The sequence below is a fragment of the Kogia breviceps genome, chromosome 6 (genome assembly GCF_026419965.1).
Source record: "Kogia breviceps isolate mKogBre1 chromosome 6, mKogBre1 haplotype 1, whole genome shotgun sequence".
Lineage (NCBI taxonomy): Eukaryota > Metazoa > Chordata > Mammalia > Artiodactyla > Physeteridae > Kogia > Kogia breviceps.
In genome coordinates this window covers 120,270,135-120,283,962 of record NC_081315.1, presented here as the reverse complement: position 1 = coordinate 120,283,962, position 13,828 = coordinate 120,270,135, and the positions used below count along the sequence as shown (strand labels likewise).

The 13,828-nt window shown below is 39.4% G+C and overlaps 1 protein-coding gene across 1 annotated transcript in view; it reads left to right on the top strand.

The window, feature by feature from the left end:
- ZGRF1 (zinc finger GRF-type containing 1) overlaps positions 1 to 13,828 on the top strand; it is a 73,252-nt gene that overhangs the window by 30,427 nt on the left and 28,997 nt on the right. Inside the window, exons 10-11 of the mRNA XM_067036493.1 lie at positions 11,263 to 11,365; positions 11,460 to 11,557. Coding sequence (XP_066892594.1) covers positions 11,263 to 11,365; positions 11,460 to 11,557 — 201 coding nt within the window. The remainder of the gene's footprint in view (positions 1 to 11,262; positions 11,366 to 11,459; positions 11,558 to 13,828) is intronic.

The window sequence follows — 13,828 nt, the reverse complement described above, 5'->3', positions numbered from 1 at the left end:
TAAAAGTTTAGAATTCCAATATTCTAATATGCTGAGTTTTAAAATTAACCAGTCTCGTACTTTCTCTGCTAGAGCACTCCTTTGCTGGGGGTAGCTTATGATATGAATATATATATATAGAGAGAAGCAAGATGGAGATAACAAGTATCATCATTTTCAACGGACAGACTTAACTTTAAGTTTGAGGAATATTTTCCCATCAAACTCATAAACACCTACAAAACTATTTTAGCTAACATACTTATTGATATTTTATCCTAGTTCTTTTCCTTGGGCAGTGAAGAAGAGACTGCTTTTCTAGCTGTTATTCCTAAACAAATGGAGGGAGAAACCTGTGACCCCATGGTAAAATTTGTGAAGAATTGATTTTCTAAGCCACAGTATTTTCCTGCTGTTTTTTTACACAACTATCAGAGTTTTCATAGGCAGAAGGTTAGTGAGCAAAATGAATTAACCTGGTTTTAAGAACAAGAGACAGTAATGACTCCTATCCCTTTTTTGGTCTTGAGCCTTCTCTCTGTTACTCATGAACTAATAATGCATTATGTATGCATAGTATATCCTAGGGATTGGGCACAAAGATATGTAAAGTACAGTTAATGAATGTTCTTTGTAGAACAAAGTGAAGATGTTTATAACTTTTACTTCATTATAGTTTACTCTAACCACTTTTACTTCAGGCTGAAGGGATAGAAGTGTATATAACCCAAGATCTAAGTAATGCTACCCACTCCACAGCAAAAATTGATAGAGACAACAGCATATAAATGGTTGGGTTTTGTAAATAGTGATTCTAGTCTTAAAACTCAGCAGATCTCTGGAAAAGATCTACATAGCATCAAAGAAAGCAAAGCATCTGTTTGCTTGCAGAGAATTTGTATTCCACATCAAACAAAGCAGAAATATACAGTCTTTAAAGGTTTAGACTTTTTTTTATTCATATATGTTATGTTTTAAAATTCAGAATAATGTTTTCAACAAAACTCTTGTTTCAGAGGCAATTTAGTTCCTTTCAAATGTGTGATTTAGAATCTTCATTTTAAAATAAGAGAATATTCAGATTATGTATTTTTGTCATTCTGTTAATTTATCAGTTAGAAATAAATTAATTCTTTATGTACATTCCTTTGACTGTACACACTCTTATTTTTCCACATTCTGGGTAGGCTTTGTCACCCTCTGCAGAGTAAAAATCCTAGAACCCTCAAGGGGGCAGCAGAGAAAGCCATCTGAAGTCTGAAAGCAGACCAAGTCTCTGAGGGGGTGAAAACACCCCTCTGAGGTACATGTCTGTCTTGGTACTCTTAGGCCTTTGTTCTCAGAGCTATAGGATCAGATCATCTGGGAAGCTGGGAACCCAGCATCCCTCTTGCTAATAGCCTGGTAGTTTACAAAACCCTTAAAGGAAAATGTTTCCTCTGTTCCTTCTCTCTTCCCTTCCTATTATCATGTGTTTATTGATTGCCTCCTGTATTCCAAGCATGGTATTAAATGCAGGTGATATCCTGATGAAGCAGAAGAGTCTTTGCCCTCAAGGAGCTTGCAGTACAGTTAGTATACAGATAAGAAGAAACTTCATTGTAGTGTAATGTGATGTCTGTAATGGAAAGTTGTGGAGAATTCCCTGGCAGTCCAGTGGTTAGGACTCCATGCTTTCACTGCGAAGGGCCCGGGTTGGATTCCTGGTCAGGGAACTAAGACCCCACAAGCCATGCAGCGTGGCCAAAACAAAAATAAAAAACCAAAAAAGTTGTGTAATGTATAGTGGAAGCATAGTGGAAGGAGCACCTGTGTCTTTCTGGCTTAATCAACCCATTATCATTACACTCCTTGTGTTTGTTAAAAAAAAAAAAATCATACTTATTAATGTTGACCTTTAATGCGGTTAAATCACTGCACTTTATTTATTTTCTAATGTTTTATTTATTTTTATTTATTTATCTTTGGCTGTGTTGCTGTGCGTGGGCTTTCTTCTAGTTGCCACGAGCAGGGGCTGCTCTTCGCTGTGGTGCTCTGGCTTCTCATTGCAGTGGCTTCTCTTATTGCAGAGCATGGGCTCTAGGCACGTGGGCTCAGTAGTTGTGGCTCGTGGGCTTTAGAGTGCAGGCTCAGTAGTTGTGGCGCATGGGCTTAGTTGCTCCGCGGCGTGTGGGATTTTCCCACACCAGGGCTCAAACCCATGTCCTCTGCATTGGCAGGCGGATTCTTAACCACTGTGCCACCAGAGAAGCCCCAATCATTGCACTTTAAATTAGTCTACCCGTAACGTATTTTAGGATAATATGAATATTTCCTGGTTTACAGTATTAGTCTCTTAGTAATTATTTACATTAATATTCAATAGAAAACCGAATTATGCATTATTTTCTTTGTATATGTATATTGTAAATATGTAAACTTATGTAATACTCATTTTTAATAATTTACTATAGCCTGTTGAATTTCAAGGGCATCAAGTGAAAGGATCAGCTGCTAGTGCTGTGATAGTGAGAGGACACAGCTCACAGCTTGAGTGCAGTCAGTTTCCAGATAGTATTGTGTATGAAAACTGCACAACAAACAGTTGTTTTTTGACACCAGAGTTGCCTAGCACTTGTATGCAGATTGACTTCTTTCAGATTAAAAAAAAAAAAAAAAAAAAAAAAAAAAATATATATATATATATATATATATATATATACTTTTTAAAAATTTTATTTTATTTATTTATTTTCGGCTGCAGTGGGTCTTCAGTTGCTATGCATGGGCTTTCTCTAATTGCAGCAAGTGGGGGCTACTCTTCGTTGCAGTGCATGGGCTTCTCAATGTGGTGGCTTCCCTTGTTGCAGAGCATTAGCTCTAGGCATGCAGGCTTCAGTAGTTGTGCCACATGGGCTCAGTAGCTGTGACTTGCGGGCTCTAGAGTGCAGGCTCAGTAGTTGTGGCACACGGGCTTAGTTGCTCCGTGGCATGTGGGATCTCCCCGGACCAGGGCTCGAACTTGTGTCCCCTGCACTGGCAGGTGGATTCTTAACCACTTCACCACCAGGGAAGCCCTTAAAAATATACATTTTTAAAATTAATTAATTAATTTATTTATGGCTGTGTTGGGTCTTTGTTTCTGTGTGAGGACTTTCTCTAGTTGTGGCAAGTGGGGGTCACGCTTCATCGCGGCGTGCGGGCCTCTCACTATCGTGGCCTCTCTTGTTGTGGAGCACAGGCTCCAGATGCACAGGCTCAGTAATTGTGGCTTACGGGCCCAGCCGCTCCGCAGCATGTGGGATCTTCCTGGACCTGGGCTCGCACTCATGTCCCCTGCATCGGCAGGCAGATTCTCAACCACTGTGCCACCAGGGAAGTCCCATTTGTTTTATTTTAAATTATTTTCACATACATCAGAATGGTCATGTTTTATATCCTGAGTTTATAAAAAATGTTCTAAGGCAAAATGACTAGACTTACCAACACAGATAAGAACTTTTTGAAATAAGTGTGACAGATTGCTTGCACACACCAGTCTCTGAACTTTAAAACAATCTTGTATTTCATCAGCTCCTAACATACTATCATTGATTGTAAGAAGCACCATTATAATATATACCACTAAGAAAGAGCAGTCAATTAGCACTACATAGTGTTTTTCACTGCCTTTTTTATTTTAAAAAGCCTTTTTTTTAACGTGGTAAAAAACATATCGTATGTACTTATATCATAATATTTACAGTCTTAACCATTTTTATGTGTACACTCTGGTAATGGGAAGTATATTTACAGTGTTATGAAACAGATCTCCAGAACTTTTTCACCTTCACTTGGATTTTTGTTTTGTGTCTGTGTGGTATCCGGGCCTCTCACTGTTGTGGTCTCTCCCATTGTGGAGCACAGGCTCTGCACGCACAGGCTCAGTGGCCATGGCTCATGGGCCCAGCTGCTCCGTGGCATGTGGGATCTTCCCAGACCAGGGCATGAACCCGCATCCCCTGCATTGGCAGGCAGATTCTCAACCAATGCACCACCAGGAAGCCCTTTTCACTTGGATTTTGAATGTTATATTTAGTGGAAGATTCTTTTAGATTTATTTGAGCGTAGTGTTTTATTGTATATCACACAGCTTTGTTTTCTTGTCTTTCTGTGAACACAATACTTTTAATTAATCTTTTTTAAAATTTTATTTTTTTTATACAGCAGGCTCTTATTAATCCTCAATTTTATACACATCAGTGTGTACATGTCAATCCCAATCACCCAATTCATACCCCCCCTGGCATTCCCCTCTTGATGTCCATACGTTTGTTCTCTACATCTGTGTCTCAGCTTCTACTCTGCAAACCGGTTCATCTGTACCATTTTTCTAGTTTCCACATATATGCGTTAATATACGATATTTGTTTTTCTCTTTCTGACTTACTTCACTCTGTATGACAGTCTCTAGATCCATCCACGTCTCAACAAATGACCCAATTTCGTTCCTTTTTATGGCTCAGTAACATTCCATTGTATATATGTACCACATCTTCTTTATCCATTCCTCTGTCAATGGGCATTTATGTTGCTTCCATGTCCTGGCTATTGTAAATAGTGCTGCAATGAACATTGGGGTGCATGTGTCTTTTTAAACTATGGTTTTCTCTGGGTATATGCCCAGTAGTGGGATTGCTGGATCATATGGTAATTCTATTTTTAGATTTTTAAGGAACTTCCATACTGTTCTCCATAGTGGCTGTATCAATTTACATTCCCACCAACAGTGCAAGAGGATTCCCTTTTCTCCACACCCTCTCCAGCATTTGTTGTTTGTAGATTTTCTGATGATGCCCATTCTAACTGGTGTGAGGTGATACCTCATTGTAGTTTTGATTGCATTTCTCTAATAATTAGTGATGTTGAGCAGCTTTTCATGTGCTTCATGGCCATCTGTATGTCTTCTTTGGAGAAATGTCTATTTAGGTCTTCTGCCCATTTTTGGATTGCGTTGTTTATTTTTTTAATATTGAGCTGCATGAGCTGTTTATATATTTTGGAGATTAATCCTTTGTCTGTTGATTCGTTTTCAAATATTTTTCTCCCATTCTGGGGGTTGTCTTTTCATCTTGTTTATGGTTTCCTTTGCTGTGCAAAAGCTTTGAAGTTTCATTAGGTCCCATTTGTTTATTTTTATTTTTATTTCCATTACTCTAGGAGGTGGATCAAAAAAGATCTTGCTGTGATTTATGTCAGAGTGTTCTTCCTATGTTTTCCTCTGAGAGTTTTATAGTGCCCGGTCTTACATTTAGGTCTTTAATCCATTTTGAGTTTATTTTTGTGTATGGTATTAGGGAGTGTTGTAATTTCATTCTATTACATGTAGCTGTCCAGTTTTCCCAGCACCACTTATTGAAGAGACTGTCTTTTCTCCATTGTATATCTTTGCCTCCTTTGTCATAGATTAGTTGACCATAGGTGCCTGGGTTTGTCTCTGGGCTTTCTTTCTTCTTCCATTGATCTATGTTTCTGTTTTTGTGCCAGTACCATATTGTCTTGATTACTGTAGCTTTGTAGTATAGTCTGAAGTCAGGGAGTCTGATTCCTCCAGCTCTGTTTTTTTCCCTCAAGACTGGTTTGTCTCTTTGGAGTCTTTTGTGTATCCATACAAATTTTAAGATTTTTTGTTCTAGTTCCGTAAGAAGTGCCATTGGTAATTTGATAGGGATTGCACTGAATCTGTAGATTCCTTTGGGTAGTATAGTCATTTTCACAATATTGATTCTTCCAATCCAAGAACATGGTGTATCTCTCCATCTGTTGGTATCATCTTTAATTTCTTACATCATTGTTTTACAGTTTTCTGCATATAGGTCTTTTGTCTCCCTAGGTAAGTCTGTTCGTAGGTATTTTATTCTTTTTGTTGCAATGGTAAATAGGAGTGTTTCCTTAATTTCTCTTTAAAATATTTCATCATTAGTGTATAGAAATGCAAGAGATTTCTCTGCATTAATTTTGTATCCTGCAACTTTACCAAATTCATTGATTAGCTCTTGTGGTTTTCCGGTGGCATCCTTAGGATTCTCTATGTATAGTATCATGTCATCTGTAAACAGTGACAGTTTTACTTCTTCTTTTCCAATTTGTATTCCTTTTATTTCTTTTTCTTCTCTGATTGCCATGGCTAGGACTTCCTAAACTATGTTGAATAATAGTGGTGAGAGTGGACATCCTTGTCTTGTTCCTGATCTTAGAGGAAGTGTTTTCAGTTTTTCACCATTGAGAATGATGTTTGCTGTGGGTTTGAGGTATATGGCCTTTATTATGTTGAGGTAGTTTCCCTCTGTGCCCACTTTCTGGAGAGTTTTTATCATAAATGGGAGTTGCATTTTGTCAAAAGCTTTTTCTGCATCTATTGAGATGGTCATATGGTTTTTATTCTTCAGTTTGTTAATATGGTGTATCACATTGATTGATTTACGTATATTGAAGAATCCTTGCATCCCTGGGATAAATCCCACTTGATCATGGTGTATGATCCTTTTAATGTGCTGTTGGATTCTGTTTGCTAGTATTTTGTTGAGGATTTTTGCATCTATGTTCATCAGTGATATTGGCCTGTAATTTTCTTTTTTTTGTAGTATCTTTGTCTGGTTTTGGTATCAGGGTGATGGTGGCTTCATAGAATGAGTTTGGGAGTGTTCCTTCCTGTGCAATGTTTTGGAAGAGTTTAAGAAGGATGGGTGTTAGCTCTTCTCTAAATGTTTGATAGAATTCACCTGTGAAGCCATCTGGTCCTGGACTTGGTTTGTTGGAAGATTTTTTTTTTTTTTTTTTTTTTTTTTAAACACTTTTTTTTTTTTTTTTTTTTTTTTGCGGTACGCGGGCCTCTCACTGTTGCGGCCTCTCCCATTGCGGAGCACAGGCTCCAGACGCGCAGGCTCAGCGGCCACGGCTCACCGGCCCAGCCGCTCCGTGGCAAGTGGGATCCTCCCGGACCGGGGCACGAACCCGCGTCCCCGGCATTGGCAGGCGGACTCAACCACTGCGCCACCAGGGAAGCCCCTGTTGGAAGATTTTTAATCACAGTTTCAATTTCATTCCTTTTGATTGGTCTGTTCATATTTTCTATTTCTTCCTAGTTCAGTCTTGGAAGCTTATACCTTTCTAAGAATTTGTCCATTTCTTCTAGGTTGTCCATTTTATTGGCATAGAGTTGCTTGTAGTAGTCTCTTAGGATGCTTTGTATTTCTGCGGCATCTGTTGTAACTTCTTCTTTTTCCTTTCTAATTTTATTGATTTGAGTACTCTCTTTTTCTTGATGAGTCTGGCTTATGGTTTATCAATTTTGTTTATATTCTCAAATAACAGCTTTTAGTTTTATTGATCTTTGCTATTGTTTTCTTTTTTTCTATTTCATTTATTTCTGCTCTGATATTTATGATTTCTTTCCTTCTGTTAACTTTGGGTTTTGTTTGTTCTTCTTTCTCTAGTTCCTTTATGTGTAAGGTTAGATTGTTGACTTGAGATTTTTCGTTTCTTGAGGTAGGCTTGTATAGCTATAAAATTCCTTCTTAAAACTGCTTTTGCTTCCTCCCATAGGTTTTGGATCGTCGTGTTTCATTGTCATTTGTCTCTAGGTATTTTTTTATTTTCTCTTTGATTTCTTCAGTGATCTCTTGATTATTTAGTAATGTATTGTTTAGCCTCCATGTGTTTGTGTCTTTTACATTGTTTTCCCTTTAATTCATTTCTAGTGTCATAGCGTTGTGGTCAAAATGAATGCTTGATATGATTTCAATTTTCTTAATTTTACTGAGGCTTGATTTATGACCCAAGATGTGATCTATCCTGGAGAATGTTCCATGCACACTTGAGAAGAAAGTGTAATCTGATGTTTTTGGATGGAATGTCCCATAAATATCAATTCAATCTATCTGGTCTACTGTGTCATATAAAGCTTGTGTTTCCTTATTAATTTTCTGTTTGGATGATCTGTTCATTGGTGTAAGTGAGGTGTTAAAGTCCCCCGCTATTATTGTGTTACTGTCAATTTCCTCTTTTATAGCTGTTAGCAGTTGCCTTATGTATTTAGGTGCTCCTCTGTTGGGTGCATATATATTTATAATTATATCTTCTTCTTGGATTGATCCCTTGTTCATTATGTAGTGTCCTTCCTTGTCTCTTGTAACATTCTTTATTTTAATCTGTTTTATCTGATACGAGTATTGCTACTCCAGCTTTCTTTGATTCCCATTTGCATGTAATATCTTTTTCCATCCCCTCACTTTCAGTCTGTATGTGTCCCTAGGTCTGAAGTGGGTCTCTTGTAGACAGCATATATATGGGTCTTGTTTTTGTATCCATTCAGCAAGCCTGTGTCTTTTGGTTGGAGCACTTAATCCATTCACGTTTAAGGGTATTATTGATATGTATGTTCCTATTACCATTTTCTTAATTGTTTTCGAAGGTCCTTTTCTTCTCTTGTGTTTCCCACTTAGAGAAGTTCCTTTAGCATTTGTTGTAGAGCTGGTTTGGTGGTGCTGAATTCTCTTAGCTTTTGCTTGTCTGTAGAGGTTTTGATTTCTCCATTGAATCTGAATGAGATCCTTGCTGGTTAGAGTAGTCTTGGTTGTAGGTTCTTACCTTTCATCACTTTAAGTATATTATGCCACTCCCTTCTGGCTTATAGAGTGTCTGCTGAGAAATCAGCTGTTAACCTTATGGGAGTTCCCTTGTATGTTATTTGTCATTTTTCCCTTGCTGCTTTCAAGAATTTTTCTTTGTCTTTAATTTTTGCCAATTTGATTACTATGTGTCTCGGCTTGTTTCTCCTTGGGTTTATCCTGTATTGGACTCGCTGTGCTTCCTGGACCTGGGTGGCTATTTCCTTTCCCATGTTAGGGAAGTTTTTGACTATAGTCTCTTCAGATATTTGCTTGGGTCCTTTCTCTCTCTCTTCTCCTTCTGGGACCCCTATAATGCGAATTTTGTTGCATTTAATGTTGTCCCAGAGGTCTCTTAGGCTGTCTTCATTTCTTTTCATTTTTTAAAAATTTTGTTCCACATCAGTGAATTTAGCCATTCTGTCTTCCAGGTCACTTATCCGTTCTTCTGCCTCCGTTATTCTGCTATTGATTTCCTTCTAGTCTAGTTTTTATTTCAGTTATTGTAGTATTCATCTCTGTTTGTTTGTTCTTTAATTCTTCTAGGTCTTTGTTACAACATTTCTTGCATCTTCTTGATCTTTGCCTCCATTCATTTTCCGAGGTCCTGGATCATCTTCCCTATCATTTTTCTGAAATCTTTTTCTGGAAGGTTGCCTGTCTCCACTTCATTTAGTTGTTTTTCTGGGGTTTTATCTTGTTCCTTCATCTGGTACATAGCCCTCTGCCTTTTCATCTTGTCCATCTTTCTGTGAATGTGGTTTTTGTTCCACAGGCTGTTCCATAGGCTGCAGGATTGTGGTTCTTCTTGCTTCTGCTGTCTGCCCTCTGGTGGATGAGGCTAACTAAGAGGCTTGTGTAAGTTTCCTGATGGGAGGCACTGGTGGTGGGTAGAGCTGATTGTTGCTCTGGTGGGCAGAGCTCAGTAAAACTTCAGTCGGCTTTACTGCTGATGGGTGGGGCTGGGTTCCCTCCCTGTTGGTTGTTTGGCCTGAGGCAACCCAACAGTGGAGCCTACCTGGGCCCTTTGGTGGGGCTAATGGCAGACTCTGGGAGGCTCATGCCAAGGAGTACTTTCCAGAACTTCTGCTGCCAGTGTCCTTGTCCCCACGGTGAGCCACAGCCACACCCCGCCTCTGCAGGAGACCTTCCAACACTAGCTGGTAGGTCTGTCTGGTTCAGTCTCCTATGGGGTCACTGCTCCTTCCCCTGGGTCCTGATGCACACACTACTTTGTGTGTGCCCTCCAAGAGTGGAGTCTCTGTTTCCCCCAGTCCTGTCAAAGTCCTGCAATCAAATCCCACTAGCCTTCAAAGTCTGATTCTCTAGAAATTCCTCCTCCCATTGCCGGACCCCCAGGTTGGGAAGCCTGACGTGGGCCTCAGAACCTTCACTCCAGTGGGTGGACTTCTGTGGTATAAGTGTTCTCCAGTCTGTGAGTCACCCACCCAGCAGCTGTGGGATTTGATTTTACTGTGATTGCGCCCCTCCTACTGTTTCATTGTGGCTTCTCCTTTGTCTTTGGATGTGGGGTATCGTTTTTGGTGAGTTCCAGTGTCCTCCTGTCGATGATTGTCCAGCAGCTAGTTGTGATTCTGGTGTTCTCGCAAGAGGGAGTGAGAGCACTTCCTTCTACTTCGCCATCTTGGTTCAGGGCCACAAATTTCGCTTCTTCCTTAATTTTCTCCCCCTAAAAGTATCAGTTTTGTGAAGGCACCGTCAGTGGCTGCTTGTTTGTTGTATATCCAGTGCCTTGCTTTGTGCCTGAGAGATAGAAGCTATCAGTGAATACCTTTTTTTAAAAAATTGGATTATAGTTGCTTTACAATGTTGTGTTAGTTTCTGCTCTTTATTAGTCTTTATTTTTGGCTTTATTGGGTCTTCCTTACTGCACATTGGCTTTCTCTAGTTGCGGTGAGTGGGGGCTACTCTTCATTGCGATACACAGGCTTCTCATTGTGGTGGCTTCTTTTGTTGCAGAGCACAGGCTCTAGGCGCTGGGCTTCAGTAGTTGTGGCACACGGGCTCCATAGTTGTGGCTTTTGGGCTTCAACAGTTGTGGCTCGTGGGCTCTAGAGTGCAGGCTCCGTAGTTGTGGCGCACGGGCTTAGTTGCTCCACGGCATGTGTGATCTTCCCAGATCAGGGCTCAAACCCATGTCTCCTGCATTGGCAGGTGCATTCCTAACAACTGTGCCACCAGGGAATTCCCCACAGTACAATTTTTTCAATGCTAAATCCTTGTGTGATCTTTTTGAAGATGTTTGAACAGCAGAATTGCTTAATATGTCTAATGTTAACAATGCACAAAGTCATATTTAAGTCATCATTATTTGACTAGTATTACTACTTTGCATATAGTTACACTTGCACAGGCAAAGACATCTATGTCACAGATGTTGCCTGTGCTATAGAGATGTAAAAAATTTTTTTTTGCATCTGTATTTCAAAGATGTTAAGATGTAAGAAACGTGAGTCATAAGAATTGATGAAATATAATGTACCCTGCTTTCTCGGAATGGAAGTGGCTTTATAACATATTTCTTTCCGTTTGTCTGTGTCTCAAGTTATAACTATATGTGTGGAGAGAAATAGGTAAAGATATGGATATGCACACACATTTTTTCTAAACTGATAAATGGATCACTATTTTCTAGTTCCCAGATGAAGAAAACTTTCCAAAAGGAGGTACTAGCTTTAATATTGAAGAGAATTTTCAAGTGACAGCTGAGTCTAATAAGGACTCAGTTGAAAGTGATTGTAAGTAAATTATAAATAAAATGTAACATTAAGAAGTTATTTGACATCGAACAAACTATTATGTAAAGATCCATGCTTATTTTTTCCCCCACAGCAATTTTAGATTTCCTTCCTAAAGATTTAGAACATTTATATAATTATTTGGATTATAATTTTAAATCAACAGAGAGGACTTCATGGGAAGCAAATAAGGTATAATGTAAACAAAGTTTTTTTTGTTGGTTTTTTTGCCTGCACCCTGCGACTCATGGGATCTTCGTTCCCTTACCAGGGATTGAACCCAGACCCCAGCAGTGAAAGTGCCAAGTCCTAACCATTGGCCCACCAGGGAATTCCCTAAACAAAGTTTTAACAGTTGTGAGTAAAAAATTTTGGTGGTCTTATAAGAAATGACTCTACTAAAAACTAAAAAGTAAAAATCTTAAGACTAGATGATATTTTTAACATGATCAAGAAAGTTTATGAACAACCAACCATGATTATTTTAGTAATAAAACAGCACAGAATAATTTCTGTTAGAATAAATAACAAAATGTGGATGACTTCTATCTTCTTTGTTATTCAGATGTTTTATTTTTTGCAATGTGACATGAAATGAGAGGCGTACATAATTAGAAAGGAAGAAATAGAATTAGATGAATCAATTAAAAATGAGATGTTTAAGAAGAATTTTGTAAAGGAGCTATAGATAAGATAAACTTGAAAATTTAATAGCTTTCTTAAACCAAGTAGAAAATATAGCAGAAAAAGAGTCCCAAGAATAGTAACAAATGATATACAATGAAGTGCCTAGGCATGATCTTAATTGGAAATATGTGGAACATGTGTGAAATGAGCAATGAAATTTTACTGTGAAATATAAAATTTATGAATAAATAGGAATTCAGCAGTGTTTACTGAATGCCTTTCTAGGTCAGGGACTTGTAAGACTTGGATATAGAGTGTTGGACAAAACACGAATGATCTCTGATTTTAAAGGCCAGCAGGGGAGAGAGATGTTACTCAAGAGAACAAACAAACTGAGATAATTGCTATACAGAAAAGTTGTGAAGATACTCTGAAATTATAGGGGGAATCTACTTTATGGATGATTAGGAAGGCTTCTCCAGCTGTTGCAGCAGTAGGGGGAAGAACATACCACGTACAGAAAAAGCAAGTGTAAATACCCTGCGATTGAAAAGACTTGAGTGGGTTCAAGAATGTGAAAGGAGACCAGAGTAGCTGGATTGTGGAAAGTGACAGGAAAAGCGGTAATTAATTGCAATTGGGGAAAGGAGCAGGACCAGACATACAAAGCCTTGCAGGTCAGGTTAAGAACTTTGATATTGCTCTGTGTTCCCCCCGGGGAAGTCACTGAAGGGTTTTCAGCAGAACACCCGTTACATTTACATTTACACTTTTAAGAGATTTTGTTGGCTGCTGTGTGGAAGATGCATTTGATGGCCACTGTGGTGGAAGCCAGGAAACCAGTCAAGAGGAGCTGTAGATGATAGTGACTTGAAGTAAAGATTGTGGCAGTGAAAGTTTAGAGCAGTTGGTAAATAGACTTAAGATAAATTTTGGAGTTAGAAGCATGGATGTTGCTGGATTGGATGTAGAGAGTAGGGTGAAGGAAGGGGAGGAGAAAGACTCCTGGCTTTCGACTTAACAGCGTGGACTGAGGTGGGCTTTACTGAGTGGAGTAAGATGCAGGACTCTATTAATTGGCTAGGGTTGCTGTAACAAAATACCACAGGATAAGTGGCTTAAACAACAGAAATTTATTTTGTAACAGTTCTGGAAGGTAGAAGTTCAAGATCAAGTTTCTGGTGAGAACTCTATTCCTGGCTTACAGATGGCTACTTCTCACTCTGTCCTCACATGTCCTTCCTTGGTATGTGCACATGGAGAGAGAGAGAGCAAGAGAGAGCACAGCAGAGTGAGAACTCTCTTGTTATAAGGACGCTAATTCTGTCAGATCAGGGCACCACTCATGACCTCATTTAGCCTTTATTACCTCTTAAAGGCCCTGTCTCCAAATACAGTCACACTGGGGGACAGGGGAAGGAAGAAAGCAATAATAAAAGGTGTTGAGTCCTGCTGGGAACCCTCTAAGAGGCCTATAAAACAAAACTCAGAATTGTCCTCCCAAAGAATGAGGAAAGTAAGGTATTCATGCACCAATTCCCACCCCTCTTTGGCTGAAGATTACTCCTGGGCATATTAACCACCTGGCACTTCTGGCCTGCCCTACCTGCTGTCCCAGCCCGCTCCCCCAGCCGCTGTCCTCAGGCAGAATGATGTAGATGCTAGAGGTAGGAAGCCTGGGATGGGTAGGGGAGCAATTCCCCAGCTGTAAATGACCTCATAGATGGGCCAAGGAGCCACGGCCAGGACAGCAACAGCGTCTGCTACAGTGGTTAATGGTGGAAAGTTTAGGAAGTTTTCAGTGGGCTGTGCTTCCTGCCATGTGGAGGAATCTGG